This window comes from Meriones unguiculatus, chromosome 3, assembly GCF_030254825.1.
Source record: "Meriones unguiculatus strain TT.TT164.6M chromosome 3, Bangor_MerUng_6.1, whole genome shotgun sequence".
NCBI classification, from domain to species: domain Eukaryota; kingdom Metazoa; phylum Chordata; class Mammalia; order Rodentia; family Muridae; genus Meriones; species Meriones unguiculatus.
This window is the reverse complement of record NC_083351.1, coordinates 134399414-134421314: the sequence shown is the minus strand read 5'-3', so window position 1 is coordinate 134421314 and position 21901 is coordinate 134399414. Positions and strand designations below refer to the sequence as shown.

General features: G+C 41.0%; 1 protein-coding gene across 2 annotated transcripts in view; it reads right to left on the bottom strand.

Moving 5' to 3' along the window:
* Positions 1-562: 562 nt before the first annotated feature.
* Ubqln1 (ubiquilin 1) overlaps positions 563-21901 on the bottom strand; it is a 38819-nt gene continuing 17480 nt past the window's right edge. Inside the window, exons 2-11 of one of the 2 annotated variants that reach the window (XM_021654290.2) lie at positions 21535-21686; positions 19004-19116; positions 16017-16279; positions 14960-15118; positions 14591-14819; positions 7562-7704; positions 5146-5229; positions 3883-3998; positions 3577-3742; positions 563-2401 (exon numbers count right to left, since the gene is read on the bottom strand). In XM_021654290.2, the coding sequence (XP_021509965.2) occupies positions 2249-2401; positions 3577-3742; positions 3883-3998; positions 5146-5229; positions 7562-7704; positions 14591-14819; positions 14960-15118; positions 16017-16279; positions 19004-19116; positions 21535-21686 (1578 nt within the window). In that variant the 3' untranslated portion in view covers positions 563-2248. The remainder of the gene's footprint in view (positions 2402-3576; positions 3743-3882; positions 3999-5145; positions 5230-7561; positions 7705-14590; positions 14820-14959; positions 15119-16016; positions 16280-19003; positions 19117-21534; positions 21687-21901) is intronic. The other variant, XM_021654291.2, reaches the window with a different exon arrangement.

The window sequence follows — 21901 nt, the reverse complement described above, 5'->3', positions numbered from 1 at the left end:
CTTTTCCTACCTTGTTCTAAAGGACTCCACATAAGAACAATTATGCCGGCCCTTAATGTCTTCTTAGCACTTCTAAGAATTCCAGCCACTGGCACAGCTGTTCTTACCTGGGGGGGGGGGGGGGAGTGTCATTCCTAAGTAGACCCACTGTGAGCCAAAGGCATCAACAAAGCACACTATTGCATTCTCTAGACAGCTCGCATAGCATTATTATCTCAACACTTCCAAGATTTGGGGAGGGTCTGCAGGTCCATGGCCAGTCTGGGATACATAATGAATTTAAGAGTAGCCGGGGTTACAGGATTAAGGGTGTGCTGTACAAAACAACCCCCACCTCACAAGAGAATTTGTGGTTGTTGGTGTTCTTGTTGTCTTTCCAGACAGGGTTTCTCTGTGTAGCCCTGGCTGTCCTCAAATTCACAGACCCACCTGCTTCTGCCTCCACAGCGCTGGGATTAGAGGTGCGTGTCACCACCGCCCAGTTACCAACCAAAGAAATATCTAGCCATATTGAGAAAAAAACAAGACATCTTTCTACAAAAGAGTCGACACAGACCAAGTGTAAAAGCTGGAGATTTATTGTTATTTGGCGATTAATAAATCAAGCTGCTTACGACACTGTCCCACCTGCGCATCGCCATCACCAGTACAAGAAGTCTTTAAAGCAGACACACTGAGGAGCAAGGCCGAGAGCAGACACAGGTGAGCACGATCCTTGCCGACCTCCTCCGGCCAGGCCTCCATCCCGACCTCCGTACTTGTTCTTTTCCTGGGGAAAGTGTCGGAACAGCGTACGGTCTGGGGGCAACCTGGCCTCGAAACCTTTTAACAGCAAGCAACTTACAGAAGTTATGGAATTCACCTTCTATTTCCCTTGATTTTATTTGTCTGAACTCATTTTAGATTATTTTAACATTATAATTTCGGGCAACTGTACAAGAGAGAATACAATGACCTAAGAGAATACTGAACCAGAGCCAGTCACATATATCACTGACCCTAAAGTTATAATTTTAATTGGTCCCAACGGAATGTATCACCCCAACAGTTTGAGACTTAGGCAAATAAAACTTCGAGGAAGGAAGAAAGAGGCTACAGAATAGCCAAACTTACTTAAAATCATTAAAACGGCTCTTTGTTTTTCACCCGACTGACACTAGAATCTTCACAGAATCTTGGTTGCCAGTATTACTAGTTCAGGCTGGCCCAATCCAGAACAGATTCTGTCTCATCCCTCCCCCACCCCCTTCTCTGAGACTCTGAACATTCAACTATTTCTTAATAGAACTAGCCAAACACTTGAGAAACAAGTGGCTCCCTAATAATTTTCAATCCGGGTGTTTCCTATGAATGAGAAGGCTGACACACCCATAAGATACACGGCAATTAACAGAAGCAGCAGAACTTCCAAAGAGGCGGTTCAATGAAACTCAATGCTGTTTAGACACCTACGGGGAGCAGGAAGCCCCGGGCAGGTGCACTGGACCACGTTACAGTGCTCCTTCAGTCTGCATAAAATAAAGGTAACGTGCAGCCATTATGTAAGTGTTGAGATAGCGGTACATTATGTTGCCTGTACATGAAGTGCTCCTAAAGAGATAACCAGAATTAGTTTTTCTTTATTTTCAATAAACCTGACTAAATGGCACTTTTGCTGAGAGATGTTTATCAAAGATGCTGTAAGATGCTACACAGTTAGGAATCCTTATTTGACTTTTTTGGTTACAGGAATTTTGCTTAGATGACCTAGAAATGTGCAATAATTTGCACCGTATACAAATAAACAAAGTTGTCAGTAGTATAAACCTTACAGCATTATTTGCAAAGTACATGCCAAAGTCACAATAAGCAATATTGTACCACAAATCATGGAGCGCAAATGATCTGCTTTTTTTTTAATGCCTTTATTCTACATAAATTACTACCATAGGTTATGTTTAAAAAGCAAGTTAGTTGGACAGATGCAGGACAAAAATTTGTTCACCCAATTAGAAAAGGTGATATTAAAAAAAAAAAATTACAATAAATGCCAAGTGTTTGATGCATGCAGCAGCCTTAACCGGAAACATTGATTCCCACTGTTCGAGATACAGAAACCCGCACATCTTACTGCACTTCACCTCCAGACTCTTCCTGTTGTTGCATTTATAACAGCACAGAATTCCAATGAAATAAAGCAGGTTATTTTAAAGATTTAAGAGCCGTTATCAAAAATAAATTACATTTTTTTCAGGGTACAGAAATGCTGCTATGATGGCTGGGAGCCCAGCAGCCTTTCAATCGCTGCGTTGATATCACCCCCTGTTGCTATCAGTGCTTGCAAATTTGCTTCCCGGTTCAAGAAGCCCATCGCACTGAGCTGTTCCAGTTGTTGCTGAAATCTGACTTCTGGACTCTGTAGCTGTTGAGAAGAACAACGAAGCACATTCTAAGGAAAGCTAGTCTTTGCTATACCCAAGTCACTTTCCAAAAACTTCTGTTGCGTTTTAAATAATGTACACTGTTTGCACAGCTTTCTTAAATTGCCTTGAGATATAGTCACTATATTTGGTTATTTATGAAATAGAATGGACTTATTCAGCTAAAACACACACGACCATCTGCAATTATTTTTAAAGAAAAATAATCTCCAGGTGTCACTCAGTGCATATTTTATCCTTATATACATATATGCATATTTACTTCAAATGATTTATAAATACCCATCCTATTTCAAAGTTGTTTAGCACTTTACTTTCAAATGCTCTGTTCCTAAACCATGACAAGCAGATCAATGACTCTGCTTTTTAAAAAGCTGTACAGGATGGGGTAAGCACACAGGGTTAGGATTTGATTCCCTCGGGGCTCTTCTCCAACAAAGAGTAAAAAAAAGCATAATAAATTCCACCACTTCAGAGCCTTGTGAATAAGCAAACTGTTTTTAAAGCCCATGTGCAGACAGTTTAGAATTGTAGACACTTTTCCTTGCATTGACACCGACTACACTTCTATTACAGCGCTAACTAGTCTGATAGCATGCCTGCTGCCCACAAAAGTTGGAAGATCCCTGAAACTGGAGTTAGAGATGGCGGTGAACTGCCAAATGGGTGCTGGGAATCACATCTGGATCCTCTGGAAGCACAGCCAGTGCTCTTAGCCATCAAGCCAGCCATCTCTCCAGCCCCTTTAGTGGTGACTTCTTAGTAAGAATACATGTTCCCACAGAGGATGTGCTCGGCAGTGGACAGGCTAGAGTAGGAAGCCCAGGTACAGCTGCTCTGGAACACGGACAAGATTTTTAGATTCTCCTTGCTAAACTCTTATAAAACTTACTTAAAATGGCTTTGAAGAAAGAACTTTAAAACTCATATTTTATAAGGCTACTTCTAAATATTATGGCATTAGACTGAAAGTATTCTTTCTTTTGTTATCTGATATAGCAGCAAAATTATTAATCTCTGTAATAATAACTTTTTTAGATTTAATCTTTAATAGTACTTTTTATTACTCTGAACAGAAAACAGCTGCTGCTTTCTTTTTGCCTGTTTTGAAAATTCTAAACTCAAGGAATGAAAAGTTTGTAGGAAAACGCGTCACCTGAGGATTCACCCCAGCCAGCGCCTGCAGCATCTGCTGGATGAACTGCTGGTGGCCCGGCTCCGCAGCACCCCCTGTGGGGCTCGTGTTCTCACTGGGTGCAGTGTTTGGTGCATTGGTTCCTGAGGAGCCTCCAGAATTGCCTGCTGCTCCCACGCCAGTAAACCTAAGGAAAGCACAAGTTACAGGTTACATAGTATCGGCTAGGTTACTCTATTAAAAAGAAACAACTCAACCAAAATAAAAGGCAGAATGACATTAAACCTAAAGTTCTCAGTGAAACGAACCGTTATGTGATAAGCCTACCCTGGAATGAGGCCGGGGGCTTCTGTCGCCAACGTCTGCAAGCCCTGCTGAATCTGCAACAATGCCTGCATCGCTCTAGGGTTCGACATCGCAGACAGCGTGTCAGGGTTCTGCATCTAAGGAGGAAAGAGACTAGTGCTTACCAAAGAATTAAACGAAGGCAAGTACAGCTTTCTCACTTTGCAACACTTTTATAGAAAATCTAAAATCTTACTCTTAGACACCACTACTCTGTATTTCTTCCCAAAATAAACACAAACTCTCCTCTTTGACAGCAAATTCCATACAGAAATTATTACTTGAGCCATTCACAAGCCTATCATAAAAGCCAGAGCAAAGACAATTAAGAGCAATCTCAGAAGCACATTTCCCCCTTCTCCAACAGAAGAAAAAAAAAAAAAGAAAAAGAAAAAGAAAAACTGTCTACACAACTCCAAATGCACACTTTATGGGATGGTGGTAATCTGGTGAAAGCTGTGCACAGTATCTCCCGACCACGCCTGTCTGCTGCTGACCTAACAACTGTACCAGCCTGCCATCTAAAACAACTGCTCCCCAGTTTAGCCTCACTGCTTTCAAATACCCATACCTGACTGACAAGAGGGAGCTCACACCATTGCAAACACCAAGCACAATCAGTAACCGTGGAGAATGACTTGCTGGCTTAACAATCATTTCAATCAGCTTTGAATCCTGACAACTACCAGTTTCAAAAAGCCAACACCACTTTTATGTTTCTATATGACACTACAACAATCTTGGGCACTTTTTTTTAAAAGCCTTCCTAATGTGACAACACTGACAATCTTAACCTTACTAATTCTGATTCTGAGGAAATGAGATCTACTTCTTGAAGAAAAAGCACTCTAATAATTTGGAAGAAATTGAGACCTTATAACAAAACCCAAGCTGTGATTTAAGAGAGGGTAGCACTTTCCTATCACTCAAGACTTGTCCGAACCATACAGTAGACGTGATCTTAGGAAGCACTTCAGGATTAGCAAGTGAGGGAAATGGCCTATGATACTAACAAAGCATCCAGAGCCCTAAATCCTCATGAGCAAAGGCAACACGGTTCTCTCCTCACAGTGTAAGCACAGTCAGGAGTGACATGGGCCGGGAGGATCAGGCTCAGTGTCTACAAGTGGGCGAAATCACACACTCCTCTGCACTGTGCTGTCAGCTGGGAAGGAGAAGGACACGTTCACCATCAAACCTTTCAAGCAGATCATCACAAAGACAGCAGCATCTTTTCTTACTCACTTGTTGGAGGAAAGTTGGGAGCTGTTGTCTCATTTGTTCTTGAAGCTGAGGATTTCCAGCAAATAGGGGATTATTCAGCATCATCTATGGGGCAAGTGTTCAAACATTTTAACTGGAAATATCTGAAACAAGTAATGTACCTGGTTTAAGATTCTACCTTCCTCCAAGTGCCTAAACTGGCACTTAAAAGGGAAGAAGGGAGAACATAAAAAAAGGAGTAGGGCAAGTTCTAACCACAAGGAGCTCAGGGAGGGGAAAGAAGGAGGAAGGAAGGCTGGTAGGAAGGAAGGTCTCTTCTCTGTCAACGAGAATGGTGGATGATGGGTGACATGCAGTGCCCTAAAAAAGAAAAGCAATTGTTTCCTTGAACCAAGGTGAATTTCTGCCTTCGAAGGAAAAAATACTGGGAGTGCCAGGCTCTCAGGAAGCTATGCTTTCCTACACCACAGAGTAAAAGAAACATCAATATGTCAGAGCGTAAATGTGGCTTGCTTAGAAACCTCAGCACACAAACAGGAGGCACAGAGAAAGCCCAGATCTCTATTATCTGCCTGCCCAATACTATCAGTTGAGATTAGGTCCAGAATTGCCATGAGACAGCCAGCAACCTGCCAGAGAAATGGAGCTGCTAGATGAAAACCAGCCCAAACTAGCACCAACAATCCTCTGGGGAAGTCTTAAAATACCTAAGACCCAAGGATGTAAATGAGACCAAGACATCTGGAGTCCACCTCACTAGCACCACAGGTAGAAAAGCAGCCACCTCCTGACCTTCAAAGTCTGACCAATTAACAGTCAGGGCCAGTGTAACATGCTGTGCCTGCCTGTAAGCTCATCATACACAATCAGCAAACCGGAAACTACTAGGTTCAAAAAAGACAAATTGTGTATCACTTTCCAGTGATTACTGATGGCCTGTTTACCTGTCCAAAGTCCGAGGAGGAAATGATCTTTGCCCTCAATTAGGAAACCACACTGAAGAACAACTGTATGTAAATCCTGTAAAAAAAGAATTCTCCCCTCCCTTTTCAAAGTGGATTATTTAATTTTAGACCTCAACATCATCACAGCAGTTGCTGTGGTATGGATACACAGTGCTTCAGAGAAGCAGTGACCACAGCAGGAGCTGCTCCAGGCCAGGGACGTTTCTTCCGTCTTCCAGACAAATGCTGCTTTACTTTGAGGCTGTTAACCAGTTACCACATTCGTTTTTCATCTTAAATTATTCAAATTCTTCAAATAAATTAAATTAGTCTAAAAAAGGCTTGTCACAAAAAAAAATCATCTTTTTATTTATTGTATTTATTATATTTTCCTAACTTACCTGAAACTTCATACCACAATTAAGTTTTTACATTTAAAATATTTAGGTTTCAAAAGAGTAAGCCATAACTTTACCCATCTGATGCCAGAGCACACTATAAAAGTTTTCAATATTCTATAAGAGACACCAGCTGGCTGGTGCAGGTCTATGATCCCAGCACCCGAGGAGGCAGAGGCAGGCAGAGCGCTCTGCGTTCGAGCTAAGCCTGGACTACAAAGTAAGTCCAGGGCAGCCAAGGCTACTAGCATTGTCAGTGTTTTGTTTTACAGTTAGAAAACAACAGTGTGTATAGCAGCCAGGTCCTTTACAAACACACACTTACATGGAGTATGCTTACTAAAGATAACATTAAGAATAAGATACATTCAGTGCTGTAACTAAACACATACTTGAAAATACAGGAAAGGGTCACGTCATACCATATCTTAGGTAGCCAAGTGACAACCGTGGCTTAGGAGACAGTTAACAACAAGCATTCATTAATAAACTCACAAAACCACCTTTCAAAAAAGAAACAAAAAAACCACAACCTGCAACACACATTTTAAGATAAAAAATAATCAAAAAGCATCATTCTTTAATTATTTGCTGTTACGTAAGTCATCACTGAAGACCCTAGCTCAAGGACATCTGCTATATCCTTGTACCAATGTGGTTGCATGATGCTGAAAATAAAAACCATTTCATTCAGCAAAATGAAAGGAGAAGCTTTTACACTAAATTCAACAGCTATAAAGGAAAGCACTGTATGAGCACAGTCTACTCCACAGCCCCACGGTTGTTCAGGACCAGCAACAGGCGCTGCTCTCGGTGGTACAGAACCACACCCAGACAGATAAGACAAGAGCAGCACCACGATCACAGCAAATTCTCTAGAAACTTCAGTGTTTTGTCTAAAGGTGTATCTCATCAACGAATAGGATAAACCAGGTTGTTTCCAGTATATATGAAGTAAAGCTGCCCCAAAAGCTGGAGATACAATTTGTCTGCATCTCTAGTATTCTGTGAGAGCATTAGACAGATGTGCCAAGAACAGAATCACTGGACTGTGTATTTAGTTCAGAAGACTCTTAAACACAAGTATAAGCTCACCTGGGCAGCAAGGTCAGGGTTCTGGCTTAGTGATTGCATCATGCTTCTCATGTATGGGGCAGACAGCATGTTCTGCATAAGCTGTGGGTTTTCAGTTATTTGTTGCAACAAGCTTTGCATTCCTGGTGTGTTGAACATACTAGCTAAATTTTTATTAAAAAAAAACAAAACAAACAAACAAAAACAGATTAAGACATATCAAACACAGTGCACACTGTACTTAAATTTTAGCTACCTGAAGTGGCAGATGGCCATTTCCCATAGCAACAGATTTACTTTATGCAGTTTGGCTCCCCATGGTCAACAACAGTACCAAATATTACATGACAACCTTCCCAAGAAAACAGCTAAGTTTTCAATTACATGGCTTTGAGAGGCATTAGAAAGTGCTATCCCATCTTACTCTGCCCCCTTCTTTAGCATGTCCACACCTAGTAAGGGCTGAGAACCTAAACAGTGTCGCTAACCATTGTTAGTTACTTAGCTCAGTTTTTAGACCAACCCTTATTTTACTCAGCAATAGCACTAAGGCACAAAAATTCTGACAATGGCACTTCAGAGGCATCAATCAATCAATAGAATTAAAAAGAGAGAGAGAGAGAGAGAGAGAGAGAATGCTTCCTTCAAGTGCAGAAAGAACAGTTCTGACATAACACTGAACTATTTATTCTTCATTTCCATTCTGGTTTTTGAACTAATATCCCTTTATCTGGCTTAAAACACTTGATTATCTCCACTCGTGTTTGTAATTTTCTGTAAGTCTTGTGTTTGTGGTGTTCCTATATTTTCAAGTTTCAAGTTAGCTTTTTCTACACTCCAAAGTTCAAAAATATCTTAAGACAATTTGGCACACTACAGCCTACAAAATAAATCTGGCTTCACAATCTGCTTTTGTATAGCCCACAAAGTGAACACTGTTTTTACATTTTTACATGGTTAAGAGGAAAACTTCTAGTGAGAATAAATACATGTAGAAATGTGGAAGCTACTGAAATCCAGTGCTTGGTGACAGCAAGCATCATTGCTGACTCTCCTGCTGGGCGCTTCCACTCTAGAAAGGCAGAGGGGAGCCCAAACAGGCACCTATGGTGTCAGCCCTTGTTCATTCGGCTTCACAGTGCCACAAGAAACCACTCTAGCATCTTGCTTTTCTTAATTGCAAGTGCAAATTAATCACAGAAGAGGTAAAACAAGAGAAGCAAATGGTTCATATCATGGGGTTAAGGCATGGTGGAGTACGATTACCTTACTAAATAAAATGGCAAAACACTGTTCTATATCAAAGAATACAACATACATGGACATTATGAGAGTCAGCACTTGTCACAATATTCTGGGCATGAGAGAGTCAGAAGGCTGAGGGAGAACACAAAGTTCCAACCTAGTCTGGGGTACAAATGAGACCCCATCTTAAAAAATGAAACAACAGGGCTGAGAAGATGGCCCAGCAGATAGGAGTTGGTGGCTATTCCAGAGGACCCAGGCTCAAGTCCCTGGGCTCACATGACAACTCACAACAAATTATAACTCCAGTGCTAGGTCAAAGCCCTGTTCTGGCCTCCTTAGGCACAGCGCACACACATGCAAGTACAACACCCATACACTTAAAGCAAACTTTTTAAAGAATATACTTAAAAACAAAACAACCACAAAACCAAAACCCGACCCCAGACCAACTCCTCATTCACTTGAGAGCAATGAGCAGAAAAATTACAAAATTAATGAAGTATCTCACTAGAAATTCATTTCTTTACTTCTATTGCAACCAGTTAAATTTCTTTGTTTGCTTATTTGAGACAGTGTTTTATATGTGTAGTCTTGGCTGTCCTGGACTTGCTTTGTAGACCAGGCTGGCCTCAAACTCACAAAGATGTGTCTTCCTCTGCTTCCCTGTGCTGGGATTAAAGGTATACACCACCACTCCCAGCTTCCAGTAAAGTTTCAAGGCGCATGTCAGCCAGTAACAGAGAGTCATGTATCAACAGTGACCAATTCACAGTTGATTATATTTAGACTGTACAGGCAAATGGGGGAAGAACAGATGGTTTTTCTCAGAATTAAGAACAGGGGTCCAGCATCAATATTAAAGGTCAAAAGACATTACTGATAGTGTCCTGTCCTAGATTTTTAAGGAATGACAAAGCCTGAACTGCCGAAGAAATTTAACTCTTGCGCTAGAGACTGCTCAGTGGTTAAGGGCATTTCTTGCTCCTGCAGAGATCCCAGGTTCCAATCCCAGTACCCACACTGAACTATTTATTCTTCATTTCCATTCTGGTTTTTGAACTAATATCCCTTTATCTGGCTTAAAACACTTGATTATCTCCACTCGTGTTTGTAATTTTCTGTAAGTCTTGTGTTTGTGGTGTTCCTGTATTTTCAAGTTTCAAGTTAGCTTTTTCTACACTCCAAAGTTCAAAAATATCTTAAGACAATTTGGCACACTACAGCCTACAAAATAAATCTGGCTTCACAACCATCTGTAACCCAGTTCCAGGGGATTCAACAAGCACACACACAGTGTACATACATGTGTGCAGGCACAACTTCTGTACACACATAGTAAAAGCTTAAGGGAGCTGGAGAGATGGCTCAGAGGTTAAGAGCACTGCCTTCTCTTCCCAAGGTCATGAGTTCAATTCCCAGCAACCACATGGTGGCTCACAACCATCTATAATGAGATCCAGTGGCCTCTTTTGGCGTGCAGGTTTATACACAGACAACATTGTATAGATAATAAATAAATCTAAAAAAAAAAAAAAAAAAGCTTAAAAAGACAAAAAAAACTCAAGTTTTCATAGAACCCCTCAGGTAAGAGTATTTTCCTTCCTTCTCCATCTTGATTGTTTGTTTGTTTGAGAAAAAGTCTCTGTGTAGCCTTGGCTGTCCTGGAACTCATTCTGAGAAACCCCATGACACTGTCTGGGACCATCAACTGTTCCCCTCACTCTGATTCTTCTCAGCAATAAATCAATTTTAAATTCCTCATCCAGAATATGTTTTTACACTTCCTCTGACAGGATACAAGAATTTTTTGTCTACTGCAGGCCCTTCCCTCTTCATTAAGGAAGTTTTCTTCAACTTCTTCCAGTTATGAACCAAGTCCTGGCACTTAGCTGGGTAAGTGCTCCCCAGAAGCCCTCATGTGAAAGGCCTGGTCCCTTTCAAAAGTTGTGGAGTTTGTCACATAGATGGAGTTTCATGAAAGAAGGTAAATCACCTTAGGTCCTCAACTTCCCAGCTATGAGGGAGCCTCAGCCCAAGTCCAAGAACAAAAGGGCCAAGGAACCATGAACTGAACGCTCTTAAACTCTGGCCAAAATAAGCCTTGTATCATGGTAGCACAGGCACTGTAAGTCAGCGGTATTCATCAGTAGCTAAGAAAAAGCTGTCTTTTGGGGCTGGAGAGGTAGCTCAACAATTTAGGAGCCTTGCTGTTTTTCAAAGTTTGTATCTCTGCACCTACGCTGGGTGGCCTGTAACTCCAGATGATCGATGGTCTCTGGGGTCACATACCACACGCATGTGAACACTCACACACAGATATAAAACTTAAAGGTATTTTAGAAAGGTAACTATAGTGTCTAGCCTAATAAAGTAAACTCCATATCCAATCATACACTACCGTAAGAGATTAAGTTTTAAAGTCACCATATAATCAATCAGCTTGCAACCTTACTACAGAATAGGGGATTTTTTTTTTTTTTTGCCAACTACATACCCTATGGGATTAATACTGAAACTACATAAAGAAATGTAAAAATTAAACAACAAAAAACTCAAATCATTCACTCAGTAAATCCATTTAGTAATAAGATGAGCAGACAATTCTCAAATCCTTGAAAAAGTTCAACATCCTTAGGTATTAGAGAAATGCATGTTAAAACTGCTTTGAGATTCCGTTCCACTCCAGTTAGAATGCTCAAGAGACACAGTGGCTATGCTGTGGGTCAAGAGGCACACCGGTCACTGCAAATAGGAATATAAACTTGTGTAGCCACGTGGAAGGCAGTATGGAAGATCCTAAAAAACATGAAACTAGAACCACCACGTGACCCAGCTACACCAATCCTGAGTATAGACCTGAATGACTCTTAAGTAGCATAGTGTTGTGTTATTCACAACAGCCAGGTTATAGTCAGCCTTAATACCTACCAACAGACCTATGTAAAACTACAATCATGATATTTGCAGAACACATAATGGAAGCAATGGAAGAAATCCTTATGCTAAGTAAAATAAGCCAGACTTCAATACATTTTTTTCTCACACGTGGAATCAGATATAAAGTTGTGTGTGTGTCTATTATATCTGAGTGTGTTTAAACCAGGAAACTGAAAAGGGGATCATGAGAGGGGAAGAAGGTATCTTAACAGATGTGGGAAACAGCTGAATACATACAATAAAAAAAGCACAAACTGGGATTAACTGGGAGCAGAAAGAAGCCAGTTTGGGAAGATGGGCCATGGGGGAGGGTAGTAGGAAAGGGGAATAAAGAAGAGAAACATGTAATGATTCATTTGCACAAGATGCAACTGTGAGGCCCAGTACTCTTTATGCTAATCTAAGAATAATAAACTAGCCTCACTCCCCCCAGATCTTACACCTCACCATGAAAGGTTCTAGTTCGTTCATGGGTTCTGAATTAAGACCCAGAAACTCCGACTTAGGGAAGGATGGAGTCAGTCACTGTTGGTCACTCACTGTTCACAATGGTCTTGAACACCCAAATTCAAGTAGTGTCCTCATCTCAGTCTCCCTCCCACGTAGCTGGACAGTGGCCCTGAGCCTGGCTGCAGAAGCCTACTTAACACATTTGGCAATTGCTCTACTCCAGCCTTTTAGCTCTGGCCCTTGAGCTGATCCTTGAGATTCCATAGATATAAACCACAAAACCAACTAAAAACCCAGAAAATGAAACAATCTCTCTTGACTATCTTACTAAGATGTGTGAATACTGCTTTAAAAATCTTTAGGGGGCTAGAGAGATGACTCAGAGATTAAGGGCACACTGGCTATCCTGAGTTCAATTCCCAGCAACCACATGGTGGCTCATAACCATCTATAACGAGATCTGGTACCCTCTTTTGGTATGCAGGCATACATTTAGGTAGAATACTGTATACATAATAAATAAATCAATTGTTAAAAAAGTAAAAATCTTCAGTAACACTCTTATTGTTAATGTACATACATAATTAACCAACATGCATGTAAAATTTCCTTTAGAAAAAAAATCTTTCATGTAACAATGGGAATGAATTCAGGAAGGAAGCATGTAATAGAACACCCAAACAAAACTGTTAATTAAATAGCAACTGGAGACCTGAATATCTCAATATCCAGATTCCAGCCTTTGCAAAAATACCCTGGCCTCAAAAATGGCCACACATACCAACAATATGAAGATTTGGTTCAAAAAGCAAATCAGCAACAAGGATCCCACTAACAGCAATTACCTAAGGGTGACAATCAAGACCAGTCTTTCCAGAGAAATACAGACATATCCTTACCTCTGACGATGCCAACCCTGGAGCCTTAGTTCACACACATCACCAGCCCCTCATTCCAAACTCAGTGGACATCACAATTTCCAAGTCCATTCTGGCCTCTACTAAGATCCAACACATAGTGCTTTCACCTTGTCTGGGAATCTCAATCTTGTTATACTAAATTTCCTGCCTAATTCTCATGGTTCTACATTTCTGGAGAAACAGGTTGAAAAGAAAAAGGCCACACATATGGTATGAAGCCATATACCCCCAGAAGGAAATACTTTTCAGCAAAACACATCATAGACATACACAGTATGAATGGATTTCAAAACCAGTACAGACATACAAGAGAACCACACCATGTGGTCTATTTCTACGAACTTCTAGAACTAAGCATTGCTTCCTTTCTCAGAGAGAGAATGAATGGAGCAAGACAAGGAAATGTTTGAATTAGTGTGGCAACAACTTAGGTGTTAGATATCTAAATGTGCATGTTTCATGTTAGATCCTGTATGTATCTAACAGTAACAGTACAATCATACTATTAATGAGGATAATTTGTTTTACTTCTTCATCAGTAAGTGGATACATGGTTTATTTTCTATTTTTCAGTCACTCAAGCCATTATCTCATATGTCCTGGGTTACCCAAATGTCTTGAGAATCAAGTTCCTTTCACTAACTTTGACTCCCCCAATATATTAGTTACTTTTGCATAATTGTGATAAAATACTGGACATAATACAATTTAAAGGAGAAATTTATTATGGCTCATGATTTCAGAGACATCAGTTCACAGCAACATGGAAATATTGGCAAAGAATGATAGTTCACATCACGGCAGCCAAGAAGCAAGGAAGAGGCAAGGGCCGAGACACATTCAAGGACCACCCCTAGTGACCTACCCATCTCCTCAAGTTTCCAAAACCTTTCAAAATAGTGACAGCAGCAAGGCTTTGATACATACACCTGTGAGAGGTATTTCATTCCAAACCATAATACTCAATATGTGTTCTTCAAATAGCAACCAGAGTAATTTCAATATCATCTTAAAATGTTGTTCCTCCTTTTAAATTTTCCCAGTAATGAGCTCTGGATATCTTCTGTATAGTATGGTGAATACATTTAATCATGTGACAACAAATACACAAATGCATAGATCAGGACCTAGTGTAGGGGCTGGAGATGGAGCAGCAGTTAAGAGAGAGCTTACTGCTTTTGCAGAGAACCTGGTTCAATCCCTGGAACCCACAAGATGGCTCACAACATCTGTAACTCTCCAGCTTTATGACATCTGACACCCTTCCTTTCCTGATTCCCATGGGCTCCTGGACACACATGGCATGCACACACACTCTAAATAAATACAGATTTAACACAAATAAATACGTTATACCCCATAGAGATACACAATTTAAAAATTCTATCTCAGAAAATCCGAAAAGCCTGCAACAAAGAGTCTTCATAAAAGGGATGCATATGAATGCATAAACAGTATCAGCAACAGTTCTGTTATCAATACAAGGTACACATACCTCCTGCTCCAGGCACCAGACCTGAGGTGCTCTGCCCAGCAGGGGCATTGGTGGCATTACCAGCAGAGCCGCTCACAGTGCTAGTGGTGCTACCAGAGGCTGGTGCACTCTGGGAAGTCTGCGGAGCCCACGGGTTGGGTAGCGGATCCCTATTTTCTGTTCGAGAAGGCTGACTCCCTTCTGTTGAGGAGGAACTGCTCACTAAGGAAGCAAATGGATTACCACCAAACTGTAATAAAAGAAAAAGTATTAAGTACAGAATCGTTTTTCAACGAAGCCACATTCTCCATATGGCAGTATCCTCACTCACAGATGACTTGCGTCAGACATGAACAACCCTTAGGCCTGAGCTTTGGAGCCAATGATTACCTGCTCTTGTGCAGCATTCAGCATAGGCTCCTGAATATCTGTGTACATGCGTCGTAAAGCATTGTAGCCCCCAGGAATACTTTCTAGGTTGCTCAAGGCTCGGTCCTGGTTTCGCATCATTTCTTGCATCATCGCTGGATTTCTGGCAAGTTCCAATGTCTAAGAAAGAAATCTCCACTTAAAAAAAGAACACTGACATCTGCAAGGATTTCTTCAGTGTTTAGCTGAAATTTGTAAGAAGCACTAAGTTGGACTACTAGTTCCTGCACCAGGCCCCACAAGACTGAAGGGAGCCATATGTGCTAAGTGCTAAGTCAGGCTGAACTTTTAACTGCTAGTTTGAAGATTCCAGTCTACTCGAGTCAGCATCAAAACCTTATTAGGAAACTGACTACTTTGTGCCTTCTTGTCTCTGCTTTCTTTACCAGTTTTCTACCTGATAAGAAGCCTGACCTCATTTGCTCAGTTCATGGAAACACTAATTCTATTTTACAGGATGAGGTGACATCCAATTCTAGAATCAAAAGGCCAACTGAGAGCTTTAAACCACTTTTGTTACATTTAAATCAGGAAGGTACTTCTTAAAATTCCCGGTGGCTTTCATCTTTAAAACCAACATACATTCAGAGGCTATCACAAAGTCGGTTGTTTGAGTCCAACCACCTCTCCATTCTTGGACCCTTCTCTCTGACTCACAGCACTGAGGAGAAATGGGTATGAAAAGCTCATCTTCTAAAGAGTGCTTTTCAAAGACTTTTCAAGTATAGCAGAAAACCCAGAGTTCAAGCACACCACATTAATATTAATGTTTTGCTGACTTTCTTTAAAAAAATGGTTGGAATTTTCTTTAACTTTACAGTACACACACAATCTTTGGAACCACAGAAAATAACATTTTTTTTTAATGAAAATAACATTTTTTAACTCTACCTATCTATATTATATATATACTATACATATATTATATATAAATAAAACTTTATTATATATAAAATTTTAAATGTATCAGTAAATGAAAATTCTTTACTTAAGTGAAAGGAAATACTTATCGACATACTTGTCTCATTATATCTGGATTATTAAGCATGTGACTAATCTCTGGATTTCTCTGTATCAACTGCTGCATCTGCGGGTTGGCCATAATCAACTGCCGCATCAAGTCAGGGTTTGAAAGCATGCTCTGGACGAAGGGATTTTCCATGATCTGAACCATCATTTCAGGGTTGGACAAAAGCTGCCGCTGCATTTGGCTCTGCAGTTCAGAGAAGTTGGTGGTATTTAAACCCAAGCTACTCAAACCTGCAAGTCCTCCAAGTCCACCTTAAAGGATAAGAACGAAAAACAAAACTCAGAAGTTTGTGCTGAAATATGAAGAATCACTAACTAATATATAATATGAAGAATATTAACATATAAGAATATAAGAAACATTTAAAGCTCATTTTTATGATATTGTGTTACACTTACTATTATACGACTCAGCTTCAATTCCTAGACTAGATGAGTGCTGCCCCAAAGCCTTGCTCCTCGGCTGCTCACACGCATGAAGGTGGTCATGGTGCTAATGAGTTCCTAGCTCAGTGGGCTACGCAGGGCAGTACACTGGAAAGGACTTCCTGCTGCTACAGACAGGGGACTTGTATATCTGTATTATAAAGGCATACTTGTACTCCAGATTAGAGAAAGAAATCTGCACAGTCTACTAATACCCACAACACACATGGCTGATGGTTTGTTAACCTCACCCACAGCAGAGACATCCCTGTTACCTCAACACCGACAGCAGCACACTCTATTCTGTGTTCCACCCGAGACTAGGGGATGAAGAGAAGGGACAGCATGGGAGACAGACACTACCAGTCTCATGGCTGACCATTTGACCCGCGGCAACGCCGAGCTCTGAAACCTTTCGTTCCCCCTATGCCATGTAATCTGCTGGCAGAAGATTACATGCGGTCTCCGTGGATTACCAGCACAACTTAGAGACTCACTCTGCCTCTTCTCATTTTGTTCCGCGGCAGAAGCACGAGGACAGTGGTTACACTGTGAGGGAAGCAGCTCTCTGCTGCACCCTCCTTGCCACACCTAGGCCTTAATGTAGAGCAGCCTGTCAGCTGAAACCATTGCTTCTTTCTGGTGTTTGTTACAGTGGACCTCCCAAGCCTAAGCACATTCTATAATCAATATTAGCCATATTTCCAACTTTGACTTATTTTTTATTTACTTATTTGCTTTTAAATGTAGGAGTGCTCTGTCTGCACGTATACCTGCATGCCAGAAGAGGGTATCAGATCCCTTTACAGCCACCATGTGGTTGCTTGAGACTGAACTCAGGACCTCTGGGAGAACAGCCAGTGTCTTAACCACTGAGACTTCTTACCAGCCTCAACTTTGATATTTAACAAAGCCAACTAGACCTATTTTTTCTTTACCTGTCTAGTATAATACCACAAATTTATTCTTCCTTCTCTCTCATAGGGTTTCTACAGTGCCTTCTGTTGTTTATAACAGGCCCTCTAGAGTGGCGCACTGAGGAGGCATAGCATTAGAAGTGCCACGGATGGCCACAGATGAAGGAACTGGTCAACAGAAAGCATAACGAATTAAAACTGGACGTTTCAGCCACATCACCAGTCATGGAAGGAGAAGAAAAGCAGTTGGAGCCTCATCTCTGTGAAAACCTAAAAGAATTTCTATTATTTATTATCAGTATTGTGTGTGCTGTACAGCAATCATGCCATGCTCTAAAACCTGTGTACTATATATTGACATAATTGAGTTACCCAAAAATTCTTATGAAAAGGTGATTCCTAATATGTGAAAATGATACCCATGAAAAACTTACCAGCTACTGCCTTACAATGCTGATAAAGACATTTAAGCTATTCTATTTGGCCCAACTTTTGTTAGCTTCAAAACACTTTTCCTCAACAAAATGTCAACATTCATAGCTGAGTAAGAACAGCAGAGCGGGCTGGAGAGTTCAGTGTGGTGTGCTTGCCCAGCACGTAAGGGGTAAGATAGAGGAGGAGGGGAAGGCAGCTGAGGTGGGGAGTAGGCACGAAGAAAAGGAAAGTGGTTTGGGCTGACAGAAAGGATGCCTCACCACTGATACTCCGGAAACAGTTCTTTCACATGTTTAGGACAGTTTCAAGATATTTTTTTTTAAGTATTAGATTTAATTCTTTTAATTTTATGTATATGAGTGTTTTGCCTGCATGTATGTGTGTGCACCACAGCATGGCCAGTGTCAGAGTGTCAGATCCCTGGGATATAGAGATGGTTGTGAGCCATAGTACGGGTGCTCGGAACTTAACCGGGTTCTCTGCAAACAATGAGCCATCTCTCTAGCCCCTAAGACAGTTTCAAAGTAACTATCATAGGTCCAGAGTGATGTGGTATACCTATAATCTCCACGCCAGGAAGGCCAATGTAGGAAGACCAGCGTTCAAAGCTAACCCAGGCTACATTTGCAAGGCTTTTAAAATCAAAACACAAGATAGAAAAATAACAATGCGCACCCTGCCACGTACCTTCCTATACAAACGAAAACAATTATTACTCACTTGACCACAGCTCATCAATTACTGTATCATCAGATACAATTATGTGGTAGTCTGATTATAAGGTACCTATAGGCTACATCTCTTTCATTAGAAAACACAGGTGTGTCACTTACTAAATAAATGTAAGCTAATCAAATAGACTTGTATTCCAAGCTACTTCTTTTTTCGAGACAGGGTTTCTCTGTGTAGCCCTGGCTGTCCTGGAACTCACTTTGTAGACCAGGTTGGCCTTGAACTCAGAGATCAGCCTGCTTCTACCTCCCCAGTATTGAGATTAAAGGCGTGTGTCATTATGCCTGGCTTCAAGCTATTCTTAACACAATTACAGAAGTAACATGAAAAGCCTAAAAAATTGTTAAGTGACTTGTGTTTTATCCAGTCACTTTATCTAAAACTACCCTTTGAGGGAGAGAACATTTTAACCCACCCACGTCTCTATGTATCTACCTATCTAAAGAATGACTAAAGCAAAGCTTACCTAAGCCAAAAGGGCTGTTAGCAGAACCAGAAGTGGGGTTACTATTAGGAGGTGGTGAATTGGTCACATTGCTTCCAGTGGTATTTGTTTGCTGAGCTGATTGATCTTGCGGCCTAGTGAAAATAATTAAATCACAATGTAAGATGCAGAACTCATTATTTTTAAAAGAATTTTTAAAATTCTAATAGCCAAACAAAGGTTACGCTCTGGTAAACAGAATGTCCTTAATGCCCTGCCTGAAATGGCCGAGTGTCACGTACAAACACTAGAAGCACAGTAAGACTTAATAAAATGACTGCCTCTACGCTTTGAATATAATATATATGAATGTTTCATCGCTTTTGATCACAGTGATTGTAGGAAAGGGCAACAAATCACCTCACAGAATACAAACATGGTCAGTAACATCCACAGAGCTCAAACACTTAAACCATTTCTTTTCTAGATTCACGGTTGGGGCAGTTTAACCTAAGTCCTTGAAACTGTTAAAAGTGTGAAAAACTTAAGATACTTTAAGGGCCTGGAGAGATGGCTCCCTGGTTAAGATCAATTGCTGCTTTTTATAGAGGGCTGAGCTGCTTCCAGCACCCACATCAGGTGGCGCACAACCACTGCTACAGGAGATCAGACGCCTCAGGGGAGAGCTGCTGAGCGGGCTGGTTCTGGTAACATTCTAACTAGGTAAGAGTCAAGACCCCTTCTATGGGTCTAAGGAGCTAGAGTTTCCCCTGGAGTCCCATGCTGGGAGAAGGAAAGGCTGGAGACCTGATGTCAGCTAGAGGGAGAGCCTGTCTCCTGGAATGCCATTTCATCGAAGTTTTGGCCACTGGACACACCTTGTAAGAGAGACTGAAGCCAAGACATGGTGGCAAGGCAGGGCCTTACTTTTACTAAAGACTACTTAGTTATAAGTATCCCTCTTACCCTCTATTAAACCTAGCCTTCTGTCAAGGCCCAGAAGATGGCGGCGGGGGTATCGCCAGACTCTCTACCTGTTCTTCCCAGTGTGGCCATATTCTCCTTTTTCTGCATTAGTTGCTTCACTGGACTGCTGAGGACGATGGGTAGAGCTAGCTGAAGGTGGCCAGGGCTTGGGCTCTGACACTAGGTGCCATCTTTACTCGGCACTCTTTAGAAAAGCAGAGCTTTGTTAGAAGTTGTTCTCACCTGGCCAGGTAAGATTTTAGATCTCAACTTCACTTGCCGATTCAAAGGTTTCTTTTTCACTTCAACATCTCAGAAAGCATAATGGGTCTTCTACTTGCTTGACAACCACAAATGAATCACCATGTGTATGCATGTGTGCTCTGTGTACACAGTTATTTGCATGTGTCCTCATTAAAGCCACACCATTGTCATGTGAGACATCACGTACACAGAAAAGCACAAAAGAACACATTTCCTCATCAGTTCTTGAGAGAACATCACACAAAAGCCTGCTTGAGTACGAATGGCTTAGAGGAGGCGCCAGGAGCAAACGCTACAGCAAGCTCTAGAAAGACAGGCTCCGCTGCAATGCTTTCAAATGTAGTCTGTAGCAAAGGGAGCAGAAGGGGACTCACAGGGCACAGTGAGGCACCCCTACAATCCCCGCATTCAGGACCGCAGTCAGGAGGAGCAAGTTTGTGGTCGGCCTGCATTAGAAGGATGCCTGCCTCTGAAAGGAAGCTAGTGTGGCAGCCCGAGCATGCATTTCCAGTACTCAAGATGCCGAGACAACATGGTAACAGACTTAGGCTGACCCAGGCTATATAGCAAAGCAAGGCAAAGCTGGCCACAAAGTTAATAATAAAATGTGAAGACATTTTAGGGGGCTTTGGTCATTTACTTCATTGCACTATAGTTAAGCATTTGTGTAGTGGGATGACACAATAAAATTCCATATTCAAGTAAGTGTGATGAAGCTCTCTCATTAATGAGATAAAACAAAAATTTAGATGATATTTAGAACAATAATGATAAAAAATAAATTTCAAAAATTTATCATACATTAATAAATTATGATTGACCAGGTGATGATGGTACAGGCTTTAATCCCAGCATTAGGGAGGCAGAGGCAGGCAGATCCCTGTAAGTTCAAGGGCAGCCTAGTCTACAGAGTGAGTTCCAAGATAGTCAGAGCTAAAACAGAGAAACCTTTTCTTGGGGAAAAAAAAATTTGAAGTTGATCTGCAGTTTGCTAATATGTTACCAAAATCATGTCTAAAAGTTTCCCTAGAGCAAAGAGAACAGCTTAAAAAATGATTTGCCACCTAACTCAAAAAAAATTTCTACATAATGACAAATTTCTGATACTAGAATTTCTACAGGTGAGGTCTCTAAAGGATTAAATGAGGACTTGCCCTGTATTTGCAACCCAACCCCTTCACAGAAATGTTTACCTACCAAACCTGCTAATACTAGTACTAGCATGGAGTTACATGCTGTTTTTCACACACACCCTGCTATCAACAGAAACAAAGGGAAGTACTTTAACCATTTAAATACTGATGATAAGGACAGCCCCTGGCTGGTTATGGAAGAAGACATACCTGTTCTGTGTTTTGATGACAAGGTGAACAGTAAGTCCATCGTGAATCCCATGCTGACTCAAAGTATCTTGATCTTTTAAAATTTTTCCAGCAAATATCAACACAAGTTGGTCAATATGAGAGTTGAAACGTTTAGAGATTTCTTCTTTGAACTGAATAAGATGAAAAATAAAGAACGTATTTATTTTTAATAATACTGGAGCTTGCACAATGCTACCCAGACTGGCACTTCAGGAGGCCCCTGTGACTGACACTGCAAACCCTGCATGTCCACCTTCGTGTGCTACGATCCCATCTCTAGCACAAAGGGTTTACTCAGATGTGTTAAGAGATGTGGTTGCCGCACACAAACACAGATTCATGGTGC